General features: G+C 46.6%; 1 protein-coding gene across 8 annotated transcripts in view; it reads left to right on the top strand.

The window, feature by feature from the left end:
* Window positions 1-25,600, top strand: part of SLC23A2 (solute carrier family 23 member 2) — a 133,812-nt gene that overhangs the window by 73,981 nt on the left and 34,231 nt on the right. For all 8 annotated transcript variants that reach the window (XM_027069610.2, XM_027069613.2, XM_027069618.2 and 5 more), the window contains 3 exons: window positions 1,305-1,403; window positions 9,949-10,065; window positions 12,150-12,307. In XM_027069610.2, coding sequence (XP_026925411.1) covers window positions 1,305-1,403; window positions 9,949-10,065; window positions 12,150-12,307 — 374 coding nt within the window. The remainder of the gene's footprint in view (window positions 1-1,304; window positions 1,404-9,948; window positions 10,066-12,149; window positions 12,308-25,600) is intronic.

Here is a 25,600-nt window from a genome sequence, read left to right as displayed (position 1 = left end):
TCTTTTTTCTCTTATTTTAAAAATGTAGTTGTGCTGGGGCACCTGGGTGGCTTAAGTGACTGACTTCGGCTTAGGTTATGATCTCATGGTCTGTGAGTTTGAGCCCATGCCGGGCTCTGTGCTGACAGCTGAGAGCCTGGAGCCTGCTTTGGATTCTGTGTCTCTTTCTCTCTCTCTGCCCTTCTCCTGCTTGCACTTTGTCTCTCTCTCTCCCTCAAAAGTAAATAAGTGTTAAAAAAATTTATACAAAATGTAGTTGTACTGTCATTCACACATACAGTTATTTTTAGTATTAATGTTTCAAAATAGATTTCTGGAAATGGAACTATCTGGCTAAAAAGTAAAACTATTTCGGGGTGCCTGGGTGGCTCAGTTGGTTGAGAGTCCGACTCTTGATTTCAGCTCAGGTCATGATCTCATGGTTTGTGAGTTCGAGACCCTCATTGGTCTTTGTGCTGACATTGTGGTGTCTGCTTGGGACTCTCTGTCTCCCCCCTCCCTCTGCCCCTCCCCTATTTGCATGTGCTCGCTCGCTCTCTTGAAGTAAATAAATTATAAAGAAAAAAAAAGTAAAAATATTTTAAGATTCTGCTGCAGGCTGCCAGAACGCAGCCAGAACCTCGGATGACTCCAAGTGCCTTGCCAGGGCAGGCATGAGGGCTGGTGGCCTGCATGTGTCCAGGGGTTTCCTTCCAGTCCTCAAGATGAGTTCTGGTTCTTACCTTGAGGGCCCAGAAGCTAGATTTTGTTGGCAAGAACGGCCCCCGTGCCTGTCCGATGCCACACACTACTGCCCGCACGCACCAGCAGGCTGGTTTGCATTGTATCCACGGCGGGAAGTGTCAGCACGTCAGGCGATCAGCAGTGCCTGACTTGCCCCTGCTGGGAATGCCGCACAGAATCCTTAGCACGCAGTGACTCGGGCAGGGTTCTTGACCAAGGCCGCCCTTGATGCTTCCCACCCGTCCGGAGACAGCAGCTCCGGTGCCCAGCTGTGCCTCCCTTGGCCTTGGATGGAGCTGCAGGCCCCACTCCGTGGACTCTCTGGGGGTGCTCCGTTTCCGGCCTTCCCCTGGGGGACCCACGATGCATTTCTCCTCCATCGGAACCATGTGTGGTACAGATGCGGCGCACACTTGTTGGGAGTTTCTTTTAAGAAAATTCGAAACTTGGCTGATGTGGTAGGCAAAAGACACACACCTTGTGTCTGTTGTGAAAATGACAGAAGGTGTTTGGGGAGGACGTTTCCACACGGCAGAGCGGTGCACGGTGAAACAGCCTATAAATGAAGTGTTTGTCTTCAGGTGGTGATAAATGGAGGCGCCACGTCCAGCGGTGAACAGGACAACGAAGACACCGAGCTCATGGCAATCTACACCACAGAAAACGGCATCGCAGAAAAGGTACTCCCTTGCCCCAGCCTCCTCCCTGTCACGGGATGTGGCTGTCCTTCCCCGGGCTCGTCTCGGCCCTCCCGAGTGGGTGTGTTCCCTTCATAGTGGAAATAGAAGGGATGGTGAGGAGTAGAAGTTACTAACTTTTCATTGTCTAAATGGCGATTAAGGTGAGGTCCATATAGAAGTTCTTATATTTAAAAGCCTTAGCCAGGATGCTGAGGGAGGTGGTTAAGAGTGTGAGTCTGGACTCAGGGCTGGGTGCTAATGTGACTCGGACCCCGAGGGAATTACTTAAGGTCTCTGGGCATCATCCGTTGCCTCATCTCCAAAATGAGAATAAAAGTGTCAGCATCTGTCTTCGGTTGTTGTGAGGAGTAAATGAAATAATAACCTGTGTAGTTCTTAGCATTGTGCCTGGTACATACTCCGTTGGAGTGAACAAGATAATACAAGAAGCCAGCGGTAGCTTGTGTAGACTGAACAAAGGGGCAGAAATCACATGTTAAGGTGGGGAGAAGCTCCCCCCGCCTCCCCCGCCATCCCATTTCCTTGAGATTAGTCTGTGTGACCCTATTCACAGAGGCCAGAGGAGGCCTGCCCAAAGAGGATCCAGATGCCTTAATTTCTTTTTTTATTCTGTATTGATTGGTCACTGTGCCCAACGCATGAAGAGTTTGACTAGAGGAGATTTCCAGATTGTACTGTAGCTCTGAGACTCCTCAATTTCATTTGAGTTTTATTTGGTAGACTTTTTAAAGCACATTTTGTATTCGTTGTGAAAATTCGCTAATTTAATCAGTTTCTGTATTTCTAGAACCACTGTATTCTATTTTTTTTAAGAGTAATCTCTATGTCCACTGTGGAGCTTGACCCCAAGATCAAGAGTTGCATGCTTTGCTGACTGAGCCAGCCAGGAGTCCCCTGAATTGTACTTTAGATAGTGCACACTTAATATTTTAGAAAGGGACCACTAGAAAGTTGATACATGCAAACATAGTACCCAGCTTGGGCATTAATTAGCACAGTAAGTTTACAGTGTAATCACTAAAATGATAAAGAACAAGGAAATCATATTGAAATTCTGGAATAATCAAATTTTTGTGTCTGTGTATGGTTTCTTTTTTCCATTTTTGGCTCTCTTGACCAATATTACTTTTTGGTCAGGCTATTATAAATTTTGTGGAGGCTAATTAGATTCATGCTGAGTTGTTGACATTCCTGTGGTTTTGGATTCTGAGCTGCTCCTCAGAGTGCAGAAATTATAGTTGCCACTGTGGACATGTTGACCGACGCCTATGTCTGCAGCTGAGACACAGCCCGCAGAGTGGGATCTGGGCAGCGAGCTACTGCCTGGCCTGCTTGGGTCTCAGCATCCAAATGGTACATCTTGCAGCAGAGTGCTTCTGAATTCCCAGACTCGTTAGGCTGTATCCAGTTCTCGGGTACTGGGCCCTTAATCAGAGCCACCGGAATTTCCAGGGTATAGACTGTCATGATTTTAGACTTCCTCCTCCAGTATCCAGTAAGTGACAGTCACCTTTTGAAATGAATACCAAGGAGCATTAACATACGCAGGGCTTTCTGACACCTCTAGTGGCACGTTTTACTGATGCTAGTGAACTGTCGGTAGGAAAAGTGTCTAGCTTATTTATATTAGCACATTTATGCTAGACATTCATTTACCTGCTTGAAAATCTTTTCATTGTCGAAACTTTGATACATTTGTATTTCCTTGAATACCAGTGAGATGGAATATCTTCCTGTTTCATTGGCCACTCTTCTTGTTTTATGAAATGGCAAGTTCAGGGAGAAGAGCTACCGCGTACCAAACAGTGCTAATGGTCCAGGCCTTGGGCTGAATGCTTTAAGCAATGGGTCACGTTCAGTCCTTACCAAAGCTCTATTAGAAAGGTGCTGCCACTATCTCTGTTTTAGAGAAGAAGAAAATGAAATGTTTAGGATTTCCACGGTCTTGAATTTGTGCAAAGAAAACTTCACACCAAAGAATGCTGCCCTTTGGGATCTTGCTTTTCAGAGGGCAGTGACAGGCTGTCTCTGGACAGCTGAGCGTGAGTGAACAATGCGACATTGCAGGAGAGATGGGAGAAGTGGGGGCCCAAGAGATCATCTCATGCGTTCTCCGTATTCATGCTTGTTTTCCTAATTATGGTATGCTCTTGGTTGTCATATGTTCACTTGACGTTATACAAAACTTAACTACTAATGGTAAATGCTGGTTAGTATGGTATTAGCCACAAGGTACCCATCTTGGAATGTGCTCAAAGACATTTATTCCTGAAAGGCCCAGAAGGATCATGGAACAGTGAGTCTGTAAGATAGCGTTCTGAACTTGATCTCAGTATCATTGAGAATTTTCAGTGAGGGATGTTGAAGAATTGATTTTGTTTATAGAGAGGGCATTTGGAACAAAATGAAGTAAATACAAGCAAAAGGTTTAGATGTTCCCATTGAAATACTAGCATTTTGTTGTTTCACAGATTCCCCACCACATGTGTTTACAAGAGCTTGTGAAGTGGTTGCAGGGGTATCGGGCAATTTGTTATTAATCACAACGTCAAAAAATCAGCTATTTCTCGTAATGACTAGAGAGCAGCTCTCTTTCTCCCTGGGAGGCCATATAGTATGGTGGCAAATGCAGTCTTTGGGGACAGCCTGTCTGTTCAGATCCTGGGCAGCTCCCTCAGTCTCTCAGAGTCTCCAACTCCTCGTTTGTGAAAGGGGTTATAAAGCACGTAACTTCCCAGGGCCATCGTGAGGAAGAGAGGACAGAGTGTAAAATAACATGAGGCTTTTAGGGAGCAGAGATTGTCGAAATGTGAAAACGGTCACAGGTGAACTATTTACAGTGTGTCCTCACTTGAATATCCCACCCAGCTCGGCACTGGGATCTTTGGCTGCCTGCCGGTCATTGCAACAGCTGTGTGGTTGCAGTTATCGCCGAGTTCGTTATATAGAAGATAAACTTGATTTCATAATGTTGAGATTTCTTTTTAAAGTTAAAGATCTTTTTAACTTTCAGTCCTGTGGATTCTCTTTACCACCACCCCGCACCCACCCCCCCCCCCCCCCCCCCGCCTTGTAGTTGAGATACCCGAAGTTCTTGAAAAAGGAAGTTCTCTTGGAATAGATTAAACAAGAACACAGCATTGGTAATTTTTGAAGGGTGGAGACAGGTACCGGTGGGCATTCCATATTTCCACCTTTGTATATGTTTGGACAATTGTGTGATACAAAGTTGAGAGAATAATTGAGTCATAACTTACTGTTGCTACTCTTTCATTTTTTGGTATTGATTGTGGCTGTGAAGATACCAGGTCAGTCTTGTTTTCTTCTTTTTATCAGTATCTTGATCTTTTTGGCTATTTTTGGATTCTTTATTTATCTTTGATATTCAGTAACTTTACATAGATATGTTTTCATGTTGACCATTCTGGGTCAGTTTTTTCTGGCACTTGGAGTATTTAACATTAAAGATCCTTTACTTTAGTAAAGCTGTCTTGAATTCTATCTTTATTTTTTGTTTCAGTCTGTTCTTTGGGTTTTCTTATTTGGGGGCTCCGATGATAGGTGTTTGGATCTGCCTGCCTTCTCTGGCTATCATTTCTAATCTCCCTCCTGCCCCCCCCCCAACATTGTTTGATTTCTTTTTTTTTTTTCTTCCCCAGCCTGTGACCTTTATTGTATTATTCATAATGTCTGTTTTCTCGTGTTCTTCTATTTTCTGTTTTTTAATTTTTTTATTTTATCCAAATTCTACCAACCCATGTTTTATTTCCCTTTGTTCTTAAATTTCTATTCTGGGGCCATTCTTAATACAACGTTGCAATGTTGGTGGTAAAGTGCATTCTAAAATATCTGAATACAATGTGCAACGTTGGTGGTAAAGTGCATTCTAAAATATCTGAATAGGTTTTCATTAATTCATTGAATACTTGGTGGGTCTAATTTGCAAACGTGTTCTTTAGTTCTTAGAAATTTTTAAATCTCTTCGATGAATTCCTGTCTTCTGTTTTCTTTGTTCTTTTCTGACTTTTTAAAAAGTTTATTTATCTTGAGAGAGCGTGCAGGCTGGGGAAGGGCAGAGACAGAATCCCAAGCAGGCTCTATGCTGTTGGCACAGAGCTCCATGTGGGGCTGGATCTCATGCACCACGAGATCATAACTTGAACTGAAATCAAGAGTCAGACGCTTGACCAGCTGAGCCACCCAGGCGCCGCCTCTGTTCTACTATAACTTTGATTTGATTTGACTTGACTTGACTTGACTTTATTTTATTATTTTATTTTATTTTATTTTATTTTGTTTTATTTTATTATTTTTTAAAACTTAAAAAAAATTTTTTTTTTCAACGTTTATTTATTTTTGGGACAGAGCATGAACGGGGGAGGGGCAGAGAGAGAGGGAGACACAGAATCGGAAACAGGCTCCAGGCTCTGAGGCATCAGCCCAGAGCCCGACGCGGGGCTCGAACTCCCGGACTGTGAGATCGTGACCTGGCTGAAGTCGGGCGCTTAACCGACTGTGCCACCCAGGCGCCCCTAAAACTTTTTAAAATTTATTTGATTTTAGTTATTTTTAAAGCCTACTATTTCTGGGTCTGTTCCTCCAGAAAGGAATCGTCTAGACTCCTGTGGGTGTTAGCCTGGCTTTTGTAACCTGGTGTCTGGCATTCCAGAAGCAAATGAGGATCCCACTGTTCATGATTGCATTTAACCTCTGAGGTGGAACTCTTTCTGGTTCATGCTCTTAAAACAGTACCTTTTCATATCTTGAAGGATGAGGAAGGCAGTAGGCAACAGGGTATTTGATTGGTCTGTGCTGTTAAAGCCCATCCTCTTCCCTTTCCCACTCTTATCTGTGTCTGCAAGCATAGAACCTGTCGGGGCATCTTTAGGTCAACCAGCTCACTTCTTCACGCTCTTCCTCTTTAAACACCCAGGTTTTAGATTCCTCCCACTCCCCAGTGGGTCACAACTCATGCGAATGCTTTACATATTCTACCAGGGGGTTAATCTAATTTCTTCTGTTCTTGTTTACTTCATCTTTGTAAATTTGTGGTGTGATCATTCCTTCTGTGTCCTTTTAGGAGTTAGAGGAAGTGACAGGTGGTCAGTCTACCATATTTAACTGAAACTCAAAAGCTTTTTTTAAAAAGACCAATGAACTTGATCTTTGGTGGACCTGATTAAAGAAAAAAATGAGAAAGCACACATATATATTAGCAATGTGAAAGGTGATGTAAGAATTGTGAAGGAGGATATTTAAAAAAATTTTTTTTAACATTTATTCATTTTTGAGAGAGACAGAGCATGAGCGGGGGAGGGGCAGAGAGAGAGAGGGAGAGAGAGAATCCGAAGCAGGCTCCAGGCTCCAAGCTGTCAGCCCAGGGCCTGACGCGGGGCTTGAATTCATGGACTGCAAGATCATGACCTGAGCTGAAGTCAGACCCTCAACCGACTGAACCACCCAGGTGCTCCGTGAAGGAGATGTTAACTACAACTTTATGATTATCAGTTTGAAACCCTGTGGCAAGGATTGGCAAGCTATATCTCGCTGGCCCAATACCTATTTTTATAAATAAAGTTTTATTGGAACACAGCCATACTCACCTGTTGGCATACCATCAAAGGTTCTTCTGCACTACAGTGGCAGAGTTGTGTCGTGACAGAACTATATAGCCCACAAAAGATAAAATATTTACTATATAACCATTTACAGAAAAAGTTTGTTGACTCCTGATCTAGCATAAATTATTTCCTAGAGAAAAAGTGACCACAATGGATCACAAAAATGCTAGACTTGGTAAATAGTGATAGAGGAGGTTGAAAAGGTTATTGACAGTCTTAAGGCTCTAACCAGAAAGCTGAATTCTGAGTTTCCTACTCTTTGATGGGCAGGTAATTACCTAGTTCTTTAGATTATTTCAGACCATAGAATAAGATGGAAAAGTCTTTTGAAAATGACATTGTTAACCTGTTAATGTAGTCATCGAAAAAAGCTTTTGGAGGGCCTTGTTTTCCTTTAGTGTTTTAAATGGTTTATATTTTCATGCAGTGATAATTGAGTGTAGTACCATAGCTCACAATGGCCAAACACATTCCTGTCTCGAGGGTGGGGGGCAGTGCAGCATTTTGTCTTCAAGGGTTAATTGACCCCCATGACCACATAGTTTCCTACTTTGTGTCATCTTAATACCATTCATGGGCATTTATATTAGTTCCATTTATGAGTTATGGAACCACCCTCATTACTAAGAAAAATGGGGTGTGTGTTTGTGTATATGTCTTAGTGAAAGACCTGAAAGAGGACAGATAATGAAATCTTTTCATTTCTGTTCTTTTGATAGTTAAAACCAGTTATCTTGGAATCACTAGAATAATATTGCACACAGTATTATTGTAATAGGTTGTCCAAATCTGTTAATTGTAGTGTTAATATATACTCTGTTTTCAGATATTTTTTTGTTTCTTTGTGGGCAGTAGTACCCCTACCTGTGAGGCCATGGGTAATAAGATGGTATTGGATTGTCCTTTGTATAATCCATAATTCTATCATGTGAACAAAATGGTCAACTGAGTTCACGGATTCCCAAAATCTGAGTTGAGGGTTCTCGAATATAGTTCAGTGGTTAGCCAGATGGACTCACAGAATTCAGGAAAGCCATTAAACTCATGATTATAGTTTATTTCAGCAAGAGGATACAGATTAAAATCAGCAGAAGAAGGTACATAGGGCAGGGTCCAAGGAACTGAAGCATTCCATTGTCTCCTCCCAGTAGAGGCATGTGGGCAGCACTTAATTTTCCCAAAAACAATGTGTGACAACCCTCAAGGATTGTTCAGTCAACCAGGGATGTGTACTCAGGCCTTGGCATCCATTATTTTGATTGGGGCCAGCCATGTTAAGTATGGCTGACCCACCCATGTGGCTGATGTTAGCATCCAGCCCCTCCAAAGGTCATAGTGATGCTGTGTGGTTCGAGGCCCCCACCATAAATGGCATCGTTAGCATAAACCATTTGGGGCAGCCCAAGGCTCGAGGTAGACACACTCTTAAGAGCAGCATATTCCCAGAACTCGCAGGTTCTCTCCCACTTGCCAAGCAAGACCAAGCTGTTTTTGAAATGTGTGAGGGTTTGGACAACCCAGTCCTGCTGTTGTTCATCCTTTACTGCACATCACCACATATCATATCACATTTTCCATACACATGTACTTTCTCTACCATCCCTTTTAAAAAATCCCAGATTCTTAAAAGACTTACATAGTATATTTTAACTCATTCAGGAATGCAAATCTGCCAATATCCGTTGTTTGAATGTAAGAAAAAGTTCTCTGAAAGGTCATACTCCGTTCTCATTTGGATTAACTCAAATGTCAACTTACAGCAGACATTTACTTTTAGGCTTTAGAAGATAAGGCTGAACTGCATCACTCCTTTTGTTCAAGAATATTTGGCCCCCAAATCCCTGTCCACCTCTGCATGGGAAATCAAGCAACAGACAGAGAGAGTCCGCATCTTTCTGTGGACTGTATCCATGGACAAGGGGGCACAAATGGGGCTAGGTATAGTCAGAAGGTCGCTATCCTTACTTTTTTTTGTGGAACATCTTTTAATTTTGTTTCCTGTTAGGCACTTTTTTAAGTACAAAAGACTTAGGAAAAAATGCTCATCGTGGATTCTAAGAAACTGTTCATAGAGTTTTAGAAACCAGAGCAGTTTTAAGGGTACATGGGGGACTTGGGGTTACCTTCAGTTTTCTGTTTAGCTCAGAAGTAATGCAGACACTGACTGTAAATGTCTAGACTATAATCTAACGTGTTCAGTCTTGGTGAAAATTTTGGGCTCAAAAAGCCTGCAACACCTAATATTTTTAAAGTCTGCAGTAACAGTGGGGGGAGGGAAAGAGAAGAAAAAAAAAACCACTGTCCCCTAAACTATAAGCAAAGTTTTAGTCTTTAAACAAAATTGAAATCTTCCTATCTCTGTACTTAAAATTTTGCTCTTTTCACTCAGCATTGTGTCTGAGAAGCAGTGTTTTGATAGGAAGGCGTAGGACTTGTTTTGTTTGGTTTTTAGGGTACAGAGATCTTTGTCCTTGCAGGAATGGGATGGGGTAGGAAGGACAGATTAGTGCTCTCTGTTTCAAAGTGATCAGCATTTCATAACCTTTTTTCCTTTGGGGCACCACTCAAGGATTGTTCATGCCAAGGTATCGCTTTGTAGACTCAACCTGGGAGCATCCCTCTCCATGTAGGGGTTCCCTAGGCTTGGGGAGAAGTTCTGAGCAAGCTGGGTGCTCTTGGGGATGAGTCAGTGACAGGGGATATCGAGCCCCCAAATTCTTAGGACAGCTCATCTCACTGAGTGGGTTGAGCATTGTGTAAAAGGCAGCCAAGGCTTATTTTTACACAAGAGAATGGTCACCACTCTATAAAGTTGTTGTTCAGTAACTGTGGGCTGTACTGAGCTGAGTTACTATTACTCCTTGCTCTTGTTAAACAATTCCTTTTCTCCCTCTCACTCACAGAGCTCTCTCGCCGAGACCTTGGATAGCACTGGCAGTCTAGACCCCCAGAGATCGGACATGATTTATACCATAGAAGACGTCCCCCCCTGGTACCTGTGCATATTTCTGGGGTTGCAGGTAAGGTGGTTCCCTTAGGATGTGACCACCAGCAGATGTTCGACTCATCTGTCTGGATCCTTTAAAAATTCAGTTTTGATTTTTATTATTACCGACTTTGTTATAAATTACTCTTTTAAGAATGATGACTGGGACTTGTTAGCATCCATTTCAGGGTAGTGAAAGGAAGAAAGGAACAGGAGGAGGAGGTCAACCAGGGAACAAAGGAAGGAAAATGTTCAAGGAGTGAGCAAGATCAGTGATGTGGAAGGAAGGAGCAAGGACTGTAGAGATCTAGAAAGGGGAGGGTACAGGGAGGGCAGAGAAGCTTTCGTCGTCATTCCTACCCGTGCAGTCCAGTCGTGGTCAGCTCTGCCACGAAATGTGGGTGACCCTGAGAAGTGCTGTGTTGGCCAGGACACACGTGGGAGACTCAGTCTTCTCTGTAAAGGAAGGGAAGCATTGCTGTGGTAGAGGTTGCAGGTTACAGTGTGAGCAGAGAGGGCAGGCCACCAGGGTAAGGGGGGTGGGGCGGGAGGTGACCCAGGCTGACACCAGGTCGCTGCATCTTGGGCATTTTCCTCCCCTCTTCCCTCTCTCCATCCCCTTTTCCCTCTTAGGGATTGGAGTGGGGCTTTTGGAGAAGAACATAAGTTGGGAGGCCCTTTTCCCCTGGCCTGTATTTGCCTTGGCTGTTTTAGCCTGGACTCTGTTGGGGGTCTGGCCTCCCTTTCTTCTATTCTCAAGTTGGAATGGGCTGTTCAACCTGAGGGATTTCAGATGCTGAGAAAAATCGATCTCATCACCCACACCAGGGTAGTTACTTGGAGGCGGGGCCGTACCTGCCCACACCTGATGCTTCGGCCTGGTTTCCAGCACTCCCGCACCTCCCACCCTCATCTCCCACCCTCATCTCCCACCCTCATCTCCCACCCTCATCTCCCACCCTCATCTCCCACACAGGCATGAAAGCAGTTGGTCACGCCGACTGAAAGGTGTCTGACAGAGGAGGAGTCATGGCCAAAGGAGCTAAGGGGTCTTTAGGTTCAGGAAACTCGCTTTGGGGAATGTTTATGTTATAGATGTCTCTAGAAGTGTGCCCGGGTCTAGGATTGGAAAACTCTATGTGTGACGTGCCTTTCTTGACAATATGCAGTGCTCTTAAGCTTGTGAGCAGCTCTGCGAAGTCCTGCACAGGAACGCTCTGTTCCCTGTGTGGAACACCCTGCGTGTTGTACAGTTGAGCGTCAGGGGCTGCACACATTTTGGCAAACGTGAGCAGAGATGGGGGACTTGGGAAGGAAAGTAGGAAGTTTGCAGAACAGAAGTGGGAACTGAAGAGACAGGCCTTTGGGAGGAAGGGACGTGAGCAGTGAGGGCCAAGAATGTCCCTCCAGGGCTGAAAGGGTAGGACTGGGGCCCAAGGGAAGAGGGGACGGGCTCTTTCTAGAGGATTCCCACAGCTACCATATGTCCATAACCCTTCCCTGATGGTAGTCAAATAATGCCAGACCCTAGAAAGAGATGGAAAACACCCTGTGCAGTGAAGCCTGTGTAACTTCAATCCACAGACCCCGAGAGAATTAAAAAAATTTAAAAAGCAGATTAATTATCTCAAGAATATAGATGTAGAAGTCCACATAAAATATTGGCAGATCAAATCCCAGAAGAAAAACCTAGCATGACGAACTAGGATTTGTTTCAAGAATGGTACCATGCAACACAATTCACATCACCAGATCAGAGGAAGAAAAGACCTAGGATTTTAGCAATTGATGCTAAAAAAGCATTTGAAAGAGCCAGGTATTTCCAGTAAGAGTTGTGTAAACAAAATCACACCAGTGCTTGAATCATGTGCTCTGTGCAGGCCTGGATTCAGGTGAGTGGTAAGACAGGAAAATGTATTAGAAAGGAGAAATGCTGGAAAAGATAGATGATGTGGCACACGATGTGCACGTATACACCAAAACCAGAGATTCTTCACGTGGGCTGTTTTAAAACCAACGGGGCAAAGTTAGTATAAAATCCAAACACACACACACACACACACACACACACACAAGGAAGAGTTTGCTCTTCCCTCAACCATCTCCTGTCGCCCACAGCACTACCTGACCTGCTTCAGTGGCACCATCGCTGTGCCCTTTCTGCTGGCGGATGCCATGTGCGTGGGGTACGACCAGTGGGCCACCAGCCAGCTCATCGGGACCATTTTCTTCTGTGTGGGAATCACGACTTTGCTGCAGACAACGTTTGGATGCAGGTGAGATTGGGATGCTGAATTGGGATGCGGAAGCCCCCTAAGGCATGAGCAGTGCCGCTCACCTAGGGCCACACGGAAGAACCAGCTGGAGTTGGCAGGGAGCATGTCCTAGTGGCCAGTGCGCCCCCCTCCCCAATCCTGTGTTTCCTCTCTTGGTCAGTGGCCCTGCTTCTCGCCCAGGTGTGCAAGTTGGAAACTCAGTCTCTCTATCCGCTCCTTCTAGATCCCTAGCCGGTGGGGCTCATTCTCTCCAGTAGCCCCTTTCTGCCCCACTTTCTTTAGTTCAGACCTGACTGCCCCACTCATGCCCAGTTGGTTTCCCACCTCCAGAGCTGCTCTCCTCCCCTCCTCCCCACTCTGTCCCCGGCCCTCTTGCTGACACCACGTCTTCCTCCATGCTGCCGGGTGCTGGGCTGCAGCCCCCACTCCCTGTTTAAAAATCCAACTGCGCCCACTCTTCAGGTTTTTCCCTTTCACTCTGTCCCACCGAGCGCCCTTCCCGGCCTGCCTCTGAGCCCCACACCCATGCTACGATGAGCTCCTTCTGGAACCTGCTGTTTCACCGTCCTGTGCTTGGCTCCCTAGCAGCCAGGAAACCCTGCTCATCCTCCTGGCCTGCCCCCCACCCCCCACCTCTGTGAAGCATCCTTGTCTCTTCAAGGCCCCGTTGCTGCCGCCTCTGAATCCCCACATGTGAATCTTGTGCACGGTCTTCTAATGTGGCTCTTCCTCCACTTTGTCCTTTTTTGTTTTCATGTCTTTTCCCACTGGATTGTGCTCCCTTCATTGGTGCCAGGGCTCTGGCTTGTTCATCTCGCTTCCCCAGCCCCCAGCTTAGAACAGGTGTGGAGCTGGCTCAAGAAGGAAGAGAACCGTCCTTGCCTGCCTCTTGCAGGCCGCTCGTGCCTCTCCTCTCTCCTCTTCCACCCTCTTCACAGTACAGCCTCTTCCTTGGCCCTGGGCTCTGCTCACAGGGTGGAGTCTGCTGGGGCAGGACTCTCCCCAGGGGAAGGGCAGCAGGGCACACTTGTGAGTGCTGTCTCTTGCTCCATTAGAGACAGCCGGAGGAGGGGTTTGCCTCCCCGGCGGGTGGTACAGGAGGGAGAAGATTAGAGGCAGCTTGGGAATCACAGACTGTATTCCAAGGAGTCAGAATCCTCAGGGACCTCAAGAGGGTTGCCCTTACTTGGGGACAGGAGAAATACAGGAAGGGCCATGAGCAGTGTTAAGGCGATGTCCTGGGAAGGGATAGGGTCAGCTCCCTGGCAGGTCTGCTGATGGAAGGAAGGCGGTGGAGGCCACCCAGCTCTTGGAGTTGTCACACCCCAGTCCCGGCAGGCTGGCCTGCAGCCACTGCTCTGAGCAGATCCATTCCCTCAGTGGGAGGATTTCCTTGGGGGATCCGTGAGGGGAGGGGCAGGGTGTCATTGACCTGCTGGGGCAGGGGATGTGTTCTGGGCATCCCATGGAGGACTTGAGTTACTTTCTTAGAGCCAGGTAGGTAACTTTGGGTGCATCTTTCAGTCTTTTGATAGAACATTCAAGATTCTGCACTTCCAGTCTAAGTGTATTAAGAAACTCTGTTGGCTGACTCTGGAGCGTTACCTTGTACACAGGCCACCAGTTCTCTGGGGGAGTTGTTCTTTTTCTAAACAAGTGACTCACTGTGGAACTTGTATCACAAACCATCTATGAACTGGGCAGTGCTTAGAGTTGATGGTGCTGGTTGATCTGAAGAGGGGAAGGGATGCGTGCGTCTTCATTGTGGTAGAATACGCACTGTGCTCTTAGTCCTGTCTGACGGTGGGGCCTGGCAGCGGCGGGCACAGGTGCCTGCTGGTGACACAGAAGGGAGAGGTGGGGACTTTCAGTGAGGGCTCTCATCATGGGAGGGCACCCGCTTAGGGACATCTTGTCCATTCTCGGGGCACAAGAGACGTAAACAGAACAGCTTGGGTCTGTGCATTTCACCCCTGCTGCTATGCCGCCCCCAGCAGCTGAGCTGAGGAGGACAGGAGAGGGCTTTGACGTAGCTGCTGGGACGGGACATAGCTGCTGGGATGGCTCGTGGCCCCATCATGCAGAGCTGCAGCGTGTGTGCACGGGCACACATTTGCACGCGCAGTACAAGTGCTTGGGTCTGCACTCCATGCCCAAGAGGCTCGGTGAGAGTAGCTTTCCCTGCTCTGTCTTGCTGGAGGTGTCAGGGAAGCCGCACCCATGTCCTTGGATGGCATGAGCAGCTGTGAGTCCCATCCTCACTGTGGTGGCCCTCTGCACTGGCTCTAAGTTGGGAGGGGGTGGCTCACATCTGCCAGCCACACCAGCAAGTATGTGCTGCTGGATGGGGTGACTTGGTGTGGTTTTGTCTTGGGATGTGGATTTTCTCTGGCTGTTGGCGTGTGGAGTGGTGTCCACGTTCTTTATCCGGGAAAAGAGGAGGAGAAAAGTATGGACTGGTTCCCACTTAGCAAACAGTCTTTATATAAGGCCCTGGGTGACTGGCTGGCCCCAGCTATGGAGGCAGTGAAGGGAGCACGTGCTGCAAAGCCTAAAGGGCAGCCATGTGCACCTTCGGAGATTTGCAGTGATGTCCTGGGGACTTGAAGGGAGAGTCACAGGGGAGTTGGCAGCATGTGAGATAGGTCTTGAACACTCAGTAGGCCCCTGGCCCAGGAGGGTTGAAGGAGCATTTTCTGTCCTGGGAAGGGCAGGGGCAAAGGCAGGAAGTCAGGCTGGTGAGTGCTTCCCCTGACCAGAGGCTGAGCTGTGGGCCCGGCCCGTCTCTGATACTTGGGCGTTATTAACGGGGCACAGGGAACTTGCTAGGGCTCTGTTGGCAGGGCACTTACCTACTGGGGTTGAGCCTTGAAAGACATTACTTGGGTGCTATGTAGAAGGGGTTATGGGCCAGATTCAGGAGATCAGGGATATCCAAGAGAAAGGCAGTGGGGATCCATGCAAAGGAGTCTGGTGGGGAGATAAGGAGAATGTTAGAGGTGGCAGAGTCCAGATGTGGGATGAGATAGCTAGCCAGGGGGCAGCGGGAAGAGACAGACAAGATGGAGGCAGAGTGAGTGTGTGTGTTTGGGGGTTGAGTGATGAGATTAGCTAGAGTTTAGCTCTAGCCTGCATTCTGGAGGTCTGTTCCTGCCTTTGATCTTTAAATGGAAAGAAAAGCATGGGGTGTATGTTTCATGTGTCTTGGTTAAAGAATTAAGATTGAATGAATTTGAGCAGCTGCCCTTGGGACTGGAGAGATTGGGCTTGGGCGGGGTGGGGAGCAGCCCACCTCGAAGTGTCAGTCCCTTGGGTTCCTGGCCCTTCTTGCCAGGGTTAACTGTTGTTCTACTTCTCTGTGCTAATAGTATATTTTTCTTGCCTGGGATCCTAGCTTCCATTGGTGTGGATTCCCAACTCTGCAAAGCCTTAAGCTGTTATTGATACATTCTTTTCAGTGTCTGTCCACCTTATACTTGAGGTCCTGCTGAGCAAAGATGAACTGAGATGGTGAGGTGGGTGAGGGAATTTTCCCTCCCTGACTGGCTGGTCACCACTTCTGGGGTTTGTTTGCTGCACCTATATATTCATTTGTCCCTCCCATCTCCCTGTGTCCCCTGCATCTCCCCACCCTTTCCATTAGAGCTCTAACTTCTCTAATGCCCTCTTCCCTCCTTCCACTGGGCTCCAAGAGGCAGGGCTCCCCTCTCCAGCAGAACCACCTCCTCGCCCTTGTCCAGTTTCCCGTAGGTTGAATGGGAGAAGAGCAGAAATCCCCAGAGTGGCCAGATACCCAACTTCCTCCCCTCCACGCCCCCTCTTCCAGTATTGCCAGCAGAGCAGGGCTGGCGGTCAGATCTCAGAGTGAGGATCCATCCGTGGTACTCAGACACTCAGGAGGGGCTGAGGGTGAGCATCCCCGGGTCTGTTCCAGAGACCCACGAAGTCGGTGCTGCCAGAGCTGGCTGCATTGCTGGTTCAGATCGAGTTGGGATGCACCTGTCAGCTGTTTAATTGCGTATGGTTAATTTTGCAGTGCAGTGATGTTGCTTTAATGGATGAATAATATTAAAAGTCAAACATTACTGTTTTAAGGAAAACTAATTTTGAATTGCAGCTAATAAAAGTAATTGATGTATTTTTTGAAATCAAGTTTTGGGATATTACAGTGATTGAATTATAATCCCATGGGAAGGGAGAGCCCACAGTACCCAGTATAAAGCATTAGCTGAAGCCATGTGGCAAATGATGGTTTCTTTTCCTTTCATACATGGAGTTCAGTGAGCACAAGAAGTTATGGGGACCTACTCAGCCCCCTGACCGTGGGCAGATGACCTCCCCAGCTGATTCCGTTTGTGAAAATGAGTGGCAGCTTTTCTGAAGGTGGCCTGTAGATGACGTTTTGCCATTATTCTGCTTTTGTATATTATTATAAGCTTTCTACAGTAGGTTTGAGAAGTTGTGGAGTATGAATCATATGAAACACCTTTTAGTTCTGGGTGCTAATGTGGGTCCTCCTCACAGGCTGTGAATCATCATCTTAATAGACTTATGCATTCATATCCTGATCACAGCGGGATCATTTAAATACAGAAAGCAGTTGGGGCAGAGAGGATGGCCAGGGAGGGCTGACGGAGCCTGGAGTGAGGTTTATTCCTGGTGTCATAGCTGTAAGGATCGTAGGTGGCCTGTGTATGCATGTGCACGTGTGCAGCCGTGTGTGTCCGTGTGTGTGTGCGCATGTGTGTTTGCAGTTTGGTGCCCGTTTCCTTGGGCTTAGAGCAGCAGAAGGACAACATTTCATGCTCAGTGTTCCTGATTTCTAGGACCTATTTTCAGACCCCGTAGTGCCTGAGTTGTGTACGTGTCTTTGCATATTTGCCCAGTACATACTGAGTACCTGATGCTCCCCTGCATTGGTTGGAGTGGGTGCGTGGGGCTTAAAGACCACCTGTGGCCCGTGGCTGTGAGGAGCGGGACCTTTCCTTTGAGGAAGCTGGGGTCTAGAGCAGAAGAGGGAGGAAAGTGTCAACACCCCTGACCTGTGGGCTGCCACCGGGTTGTCCCTCCTCCTCGTTTCACACGGGCACCCTGCTGAAGAGTGGTGCGCTGTTCCGGGAAACCCGTTTCATTCCGTAAAAATAACCGGAATTGGTAGGGAAACTGAAGGTGAAGCAGATGCAGGCCTTTGCGAACTGGGCACGAGCCCAGAGTGCCAGCTGTCAGAGGCCGCTTCCTGAAGGCTCCTTTGGGGGATATGTCCCGTCCGTTCCCCGCCCCCCGGTTGGCTGAGGCCACACCATGTGTGCTGCAGACCCTCCTCCCTTCACTGCACACCTCCCCGGGCGCACTCGGTGGTTTCCTGTCCCCCAGGTCCTGATTGTTTTGAAATGGCGGTCGTGGGTCGCAGTCCCTGACTTGAGTGACTCTGTGGCTTTAGTGCTTCCCTGAGCCTCTGCCTGCTGGGGGCGGCACTTCTGCCACGGCCGCTGCCGCGTCCCTCCTCCTCACCCTGCCTTTTCCTTCTTCCTCCTGCCCTTTGACCTCAACTCCCTGCACTTTGCTTTCAACGAGGTCTTCATTGGTTAGTTTGTGATGTCAATCCTGGGAACTCCTCAGGCTTGTTCCAAGAATTAGTGCAAAACTTTGAAATCCCAAGAGATCAAGGCAAGTTTGTTCTGACACCATCCCCCTAACCTCCCCGCCCCACTGTAGGTTTGAGCAGGAGGACTCAGCTGATGCATTGGCTGCTGCTGCCTTTTAAAACAGAGGTCAAGTCTCAGTCCAGCTCTGAGCTTCCCAGAGTCCTCGCCCCTCACCCCAGTCAGTACAGAGCTGGGGGGAAGGGAGGGCCCTGATCCCTGCCCTCATCTGCCATGTTGACCTTCCCCTTGGTGTGACAGGTGCTGTGTTTGGGGGTTACCTTCAGCATTTTGCCCCAGACGCCTCTTGGAGGCCTCACTCTGAGGTCTCCCACAAAAGAAGAGACTGTAGGTGGGGGTCCCCCCACCCCCACCCACCCAAAGGAGCCCCTCCTGGCCACCACAGGCCTATATCAGGCATGCAAAACCTTCCTTTGCTGAGAGAAGGTAGGGTTTGGGCCAAGAGTGACAGTTGCTGGTGCAGCAACCTGTTCTCTAACCGGATCGTCCCTCCTGAGGAGGGAGCTCCCCTGTCACCTGCCTGGGTTCTAGGGGTCTGTACGAGATATGTGCTCACTGAGCACGGGCGGCTGCAGGATGCTTCCAGGGCTCCAGTTTGGGGCCTTGAACTCTTCACAGTTCATAAAACTAACAGGGATGACAGGACGCAGTGATTATATTGGGGGTGAGGGAGATTGGGATCTCTCCCGCTTTCTGTTTATGTATTGGTTGTGTAGTTGTAGATAACATGCCAGCTCACCCCCTAAATGCTCTCCTAGGAATGAGGGTCCCCTTTGTAACCACTTACACACCTGAGAACACTGTCATTCCCTCATGTCATCTAATGTGCAGGCTATTTAATTTCTCAGGTTGTCGCTAAAATACCTTCCTTAACTATTCGTTCACCTCCCTGCACCCGGATGCAGTCAAGGTCATGTGGCACATCTGTTTTATGTGTTTCTTTGGTTTCTTAATCATAAACCGTCCTCACTTCTTTCCTGCATAACATTACCTTCCTAAAGTGCCCAGGCCAGTGTTCTTATGGAGCATCCAATGGTCTGAATTTGTCTGATTGTGTCTTCAGGGTGGTATTTGATTTTTTCCACAGTCCCCCTCATCTTCTGTAAACTGGAGGATGGGGCCAGCCAGAGGCATCGTTGATTCAGGTGAACATGTTTGCCAAAATTACCATGTAGGTGACTGTCTTTCATATTCTGTCACGTTAAGCAGACACATAGTAGCAGGTTACAGGTTTTTTTCTCGCTAAATAAAAAAAATTGTCCATTTAACTCACATTTCAAGTAGTACATTATAGAATTGGGAGCCAGTGAGAACCCCGAGCTAATGACTTTGGAGGGAGCTTTGCCTTGATCCCCTAACCAGCTGCATCGGGGAGCTTTGGTTTCAGAGTTGGCCTCACTCCTGTTGCACCATTTTCCAGCCTTGTGACTTTGGAAAAACTGCCTGGTCTCTCAGGGCCCCCTTCCATCATCTGTAAAATGGTAATTAATAATGATGAAATTGTTAGTGAGCACTGAATGAGATAATTCCTGGCACCTGTCTGTACTTGTCTGTTGGCTCTCATTATTTTTGTGGGCCTTCTGGAAAGTAAGGAGGCAGGTGAGTGCAGGTGAGGCAGAAGGGTGCAGTGGGCAAGGTCTAGGACGTCTGGCAGAGCGGCATGTCCTTGATGGCGTGTAGCACGTGGTTGGGTGCAATCCTCGGCCACACTGCCGGCATCCCCCGATCAGGAAGGGCCCCCAGAATCTGTCTCAGGCCATCAGAAAGTGGTGAGGGCACTTTATCCAGCTCCTCCTGCAGCCTGAGCACCGGCCGTCTCTCAGCTGAGGCTGTTCAAGTTAGCTCCTTCAACACTAGCTTTGCCAGGTGGTCTCCCCTTCAGCTGACATGCTGTTTCTCTGTATTTCTGATACTAGGAGACTGGCTGAGTCCTCTTAGTACATGGCGGGGTTGATGAGTTCAGTTCTTCAGATATTTTAGGCTAACAGACTCTTGACTGGAAATAGTTGATACTATCATGCTTGACAAGGAGGTTATCAAAATTGTATTCAGCTAGTCCTCCTAAATTCCTGTGCTCTGTCTGGACAAAGCCTCTGGCTGTGAGCTGTGGCTTGGGAGACAAGCTGGTTGACTGCTTCCAGCCAAGGATCTCCAGGAGTCTGTAATTGGAAATACTGATTGGAATAGTTCATCTAATCTGGGCATTTGCCTATAAAACCAGAATGGCATGAACTTGAAGATAAAAGGTTACACTTATCTTTAGTTAGGAGTATTTTAAATCAACTAAAAATGGATTAGAGATCCAAATGTAAGAATCATGAAACTATAGAAGAATAAAACAAGGGTAAATTCCTTTATAACCCAGAAGTAGGGAAAAACTTTTAATTTTTTTTTTTCAACGTTTTTTATTTTTATTTTTGGGACAGAGAGAGACAGAGCATGAACGGGGGAGGGGCAGAGAGAGAGGGAGACACAGAATCGGAAACAGGCTCCAGGCTCCAAGCCATCAGCCCAGAGCCCGACGCAGGGCTCAAACTCACGGACCGCGAGATCGTGACCTGGCTGAAGTCGGACGCTTAACCGACTGCGCCACCCAGGCGCCCCGGGAAAAACTTTTAAACTAGGACTTAAATCCCAGAAACAAGGATAGTAAATTTGATGACATTAAATCTAAAAAGCGTTAAACTTTACATTGGAAAAATATACCATAAACAAAAAATGGTAAACTGGAGGAAATATTTGTAATGTATTGCAGATGAAGTATTTTTAAAAGATACCAGAAATTGTAAAGGCAAAAGTTGTGAACAGATCACAGAAGAGTTATATAATGGTCCTTCTCCACTGGAAATGATAAGTTGGTTTATTATAACAGAATATAAACTAAAGCTACCCTGAGATAACCATTTCTCACCTTTGTCAGATTCACAAAAAATAAAAATTTTGATTAGCTACTCTGATAGCAAGACCATGGGGAGAACAGGCATTCTTAATACATTGCTGTCAGGAGTTCAACCTTTATAACAAAGAAGAATTTTACAGTATCTAGAGTACATGTGCATTTACCATTTGATCCAGCAATCCTCCTTCTAGAAACTTACTCTTAAGATACACTCTCATAAATGCAAAATAATACACAAAAAGTGATTTATTGCTGTATAATTTGTAATGGCAAAATATTTAACACTTAAATGTCCATCTGTAGGAGACTGGCTGCTATCTGTACCTCACACAGTATGATCCCATGCAGCCTTGAAAAGAATGGGAAAGATCTCTGTTAACTGGTATAGAGTAAGTTCCAGGATATATTGAAAAAACAAGCTGCAAAAAAGTGTGTGTGAGTGTATGTATGAAGGAGTAAGGGTAAGTTAGGAATTAATGAAAACGGTTAACTATAGTGAGTTAGGTGGGAAGGGGGTGGAGGGGTTAGGGATGGGAGTGAGACTTTTCTGGTATATCTCCCTATATGATTTGATTTTTAAACTGTACAAATGTTCAACATAGTCAAAACATAAAATCAAAAACGAAGAAAAGCAAACCTAAAATTGAATTATAGAAAGAGGTGAGCTATATGTCAGATTGCTAACCACATAGAAAAGAATTCATTCACAGACTTTAGAACACAGTACTTTACATTCCGTGAGTGGGGTGTATCCTAAGCACAAAGTAAAGAGAAATCTTAATAATCTTAATAGTCTTGTTCATAGTGACATGTAATTACATAGATGTGTAAATCTTGGACTGTGCTGTATGATGTTATATAGGGTAAGACAAACGAATGGTATGTTGATAATGATGGAGAATCAGGACACTTGGTGTAAGAAAAGGAAAGACACAAATATGGAAAGAAAGAAGGTAATCCAGGGGTATTGGGCTGAACTATAGGTATCATGACCCCATAATTCAAAAATGAATTGTAGCTCTGTTTACTAACTAAATGTCCGCTCAGTGACAGCCCACCTGGTGCTCAATCTTGGTTTCTAAATGCCATTCTCCACTAAAATGGACCTGGGCTTCCTATGACTCAAAGGCCAGGGCTGAAAAAAGTGCACATTGACCCTGGAGCATTTTGTGCCAGAAAGCAAAAAACTGCTTAAAGAATAAGGGGTGGAGGTCAGGGCGTTGGGGGGTGTAGGGGGAGAGTCAACTTCATAAAGAAGGAGAACCTGCTTGAGCAGGTTCTTTGGGCAAGTTTGGGACAGCACATTAAAAAGAATGGTCATGGAAGTGAATTGTAAAACTGAATTTGAAAGGAATTCATTCACGCACCTGCAATGATGTTCAAAAAAGAAAAAGATAAAGTTGGACAAAAAAGGCAAGCTCTTCTTTACAAAAGGCCACTAATTAAATACAGATGGAATGATCAAATTGAAAAATTGTAATTTTTAAGCCCACTATGTAAGAATGTTCATAAGCTAGTGGGAATATAGTATTCACACAGCCTAAGAATCACGCGATAGATTCTTAATTACAACAGGAAAAAGGTCCCACCTTGTGGGACAGCACCCAGCACCCAGGCAGTGTCCTTTCGGGAAGTGTCTGGCCTGGCTCTAAGCCTGACACAAGACTACCAAATGCAGTATAGGAACTCTGATTGGATTTGGGGGAGCAGGAGCAGGTATAAGCATTATTTATAAACAGATACATTTAAATATGGTCTGAATATTAGATAACATTGTTAAGTTAATGTCCTTGGGTATGATATGGGAAAGCGATGATGCAGGAGCGTATGTTTATCCTTAGGAAATGGGAGCTACTTTCCAGATAGTTTAGTTGATAGAACATATGTACATATGGGAAACAGTAGGAAAATGTTACCAGTTAAAGAGTTTCTTGTGACATACTGTGGTTTGCTTTTCCTTAAGGCACTTAGGATACACATTCCTGATGGCAGATTCAGTTTTGAAACTATAGTTCTTTGAAGCCAAACCTGCTCTATGTTTCTCAGAGATTATTGTTTTAAAATCATGCTGCCGTTTAGACTCGAGTAAATATTTATTTCACAACAAAAGGTTTTGTACCAACTTGATAGCTTTCTTGGTAGACCAAGGAAGTCAGCCAGATTCTTAGCGTACTTACTGTATAGATGAACTGTTTTATTTTATTCATTTTCCCTAAATGATTCAGTTCTGGGAAGATAACGTTTCTTACCTTTGAGGTGCTGTTTGTAGGGCCCACCTGCCCTTGTAAGCTTTTTAAGGACTTTTCTCCTGATGACACCAAGGAGGACTGCTAGCCCCTGGGACCTTGGGGAAGTTGTCTGGTTTTGTCTGGAAAATTCACATGTACACTTTACTCCCTGTTCTCTCTGCCCAGTGCTTTTTATCATAAAGAAAGAAAGAGAGAGAGAGAGAAAGAGAGGAAAGAAAGAAAGAAAGAAAGAAAGAAAGAAAGAAAGAAAGAAAGAAAGAAAGTCCTTTCCCTAATTTGCAGTTAAAATCAACATGACAGAAAGACTTCTTATTTTTAGTCTAATAAAATTCTTCTCAAAGAATAACATTTGTCAATAGCACCTTTAATCCATTAATTAATTGTTAAGTGAAAGTTGGTGCCGGGGACACCATGGTGATGGGTAAAAGGGCCTGGTTCCCACGGTCAGGGCAGTTCCGCCCCTTTGGGAGATGGGCGGGTCCACACACAGATAGCTTCGGTGCTGTGAAGGGGGCCACCGAGGCTGAGGTGCGGAGACCTGGCCCGGGCCGGCAGGTCCCTGGAGCTGACATGACACCGCAGCGTGAGCGAGTCTGGAAGCATGGACCACAGACGGTATGGCTACAGGCTGCCAGAGTGCCTTCTGGTGACGTTTTGGGATTAAGGTCAGCTTTCCCAGTTCCCCCAAGGTGGTCCTCTCCGAGCAAGGTCGCTTTCGCCCGTGGGCGCCAGCTGGGGCACGTGCCCTTGGTCCACTCTGACCTTCAGTACGGCAGTGCTGCCCACAGTCAAGCTGCAGTTCTCTGAGGACTCCTGGGGCTGCTCTGTGGCTCTGGTGTGTGCCTGCTCTTCTCTCTGCCTGCGCTCCTCACAGCCCCTGCCGTGTGTGGTGTGGCGCTTCCTGCCCCTTAGGTAGGTGACGGCCCCTGCAGATGCCTGCCTCAGTGACCTGCCCCATCGGCACCACCACCTCTGTGTGTGGCCCTGTCTAGCTGTCTTCCTTCACACGGCAGAAACCTGTCGGCAGCCCAGGGTAGTTTTTTTTGTCGTTGCAGAATGGTAGATCCCTTCATCTGGCCCAGGGGTTGTCCGTCTTCGAGGTGCCTGGTGCCTCAGCGTCGCCCACAAGTGATTATGCAGGGTGCAGGGTGCGGGCCCCATCCGAGACTCTGATTAACCGGGACTGGGTAAGATGCAGAAGTCTCCATTTTTAACCAGCACCCCTGAAGCAGCTTCCTGGCAACTTGTGGAGTGACTTGTGGAAATCATGGCCAGAAAGTCCTGAGTTGTAAGGGGAACACGTTACAAATCCAAAGGAGATCCCGGAGCATTTTCTGGATGAGGTGGTGTGGCCTCTGTGCCTTAATAATGAATAAACATTGAACATCGGAAGTGAGTTGATGACTGAGCGGAGAGCAAAGGCTCCGAGGCAAGAATCTGGAGTGCAGGTCTGTGAAGGGGCTGGTGAGGAAGAGCCAGGGGCCCAGGGCTCTGGTCTTCTGGGCTCAGAGGAGGAAATGGGACGCCTCCAGCAGAGTTTTGAAGAAAGGAAGTCTTGTCTGGGACTGGTTAGGTTTTTCTCCATCCTGGGGCCAGAGCCTGACATGGGAATGTGTCACAACAGAAGTGTCTGTCTGCTCACATTTTTTCTTACTAACCTCTAGTGATCTTGTTAACCTTAAAAACTCATCTGCAAAAACCCACCACCTCTCTTCCGTATTTAAGATCTACTTTCCCTATAGAAGAGGGTGGCAAACTTTTTCTGTAAAGGGATAAGCAATAAATATTTGGGGCTCTGTCGTCTTTGTTGTGACCTCTGGATTCCACATCGTAGCCCCACAGCAGCCGCAGACAGTCGGCGGATGGAGAGGCTGTGTCCCAGTGAAACCTTACTCACAAAGACGAGTCATATGCCAGACTTGGTTCATGGTCCAGTTTGTCAGCTCCTGGTGTAAAGAAAGGCACAGCTGAATCCTTTCTAGCTGTCGGGACAAAATTAAAAGAATAGGCAGTCTTGTCTACATGGAGAGCCCAGGGACCCGAGGTACAGGAAGGAGAGCCCTGGGGTTGATCAGTTGCACACTGGGGAAGAGCTGGAAAAAGCTGCTTTATCAGATGAGAATATCTAGTGCTTTATCGTCCTCAGCCTTTTTCTTGGAAAATTGGCTTTGTATTTAGGGAAGTTCTTATTTGGTGAAATAATAGCTCTTGTCACCACTTTCCCTAAGAAAATTTCTGTCAAGCCACTGATTGACTCTGCTAGTTGTGGAGGCCACCCTTAACTTCTGGGGCACTTCTGCTCCTTCCTGTACAGCAGCCGCTTGTCCTCCGGCCAGTACTGCTTGTGGCGGTCAGCGTGTGTGTGGCTGAACGGGAACGTGTAAGCTGGCATGTGCAGCCCCTTTGCAGATCATTTTGGGAGACTTCGAGACAGCACGTGTGGGAATTTTCTGTTATCACCTACTTTCAAAGGAATTCAGGA

Source organism: Acinonyx jubatus, chromosome A3, assembly GCF_027475565.1.
Source record: "Acinonyx jubatus isolate Ajub_Pintada_27869175 chromosome A3, VMU_Ajub_asm_v1.0, whole genome shotgun sequence".
NCBI lineage: Eukaryota > Metazoa > Chordata > Mammalia > Carnivora > Felidae > Acinonyx > Acinonyx jubatus.
Note: the sequence above shows the minus strand (reverse complement) of the source record. Positions and strands in the feature narration are given on the sequence as shown.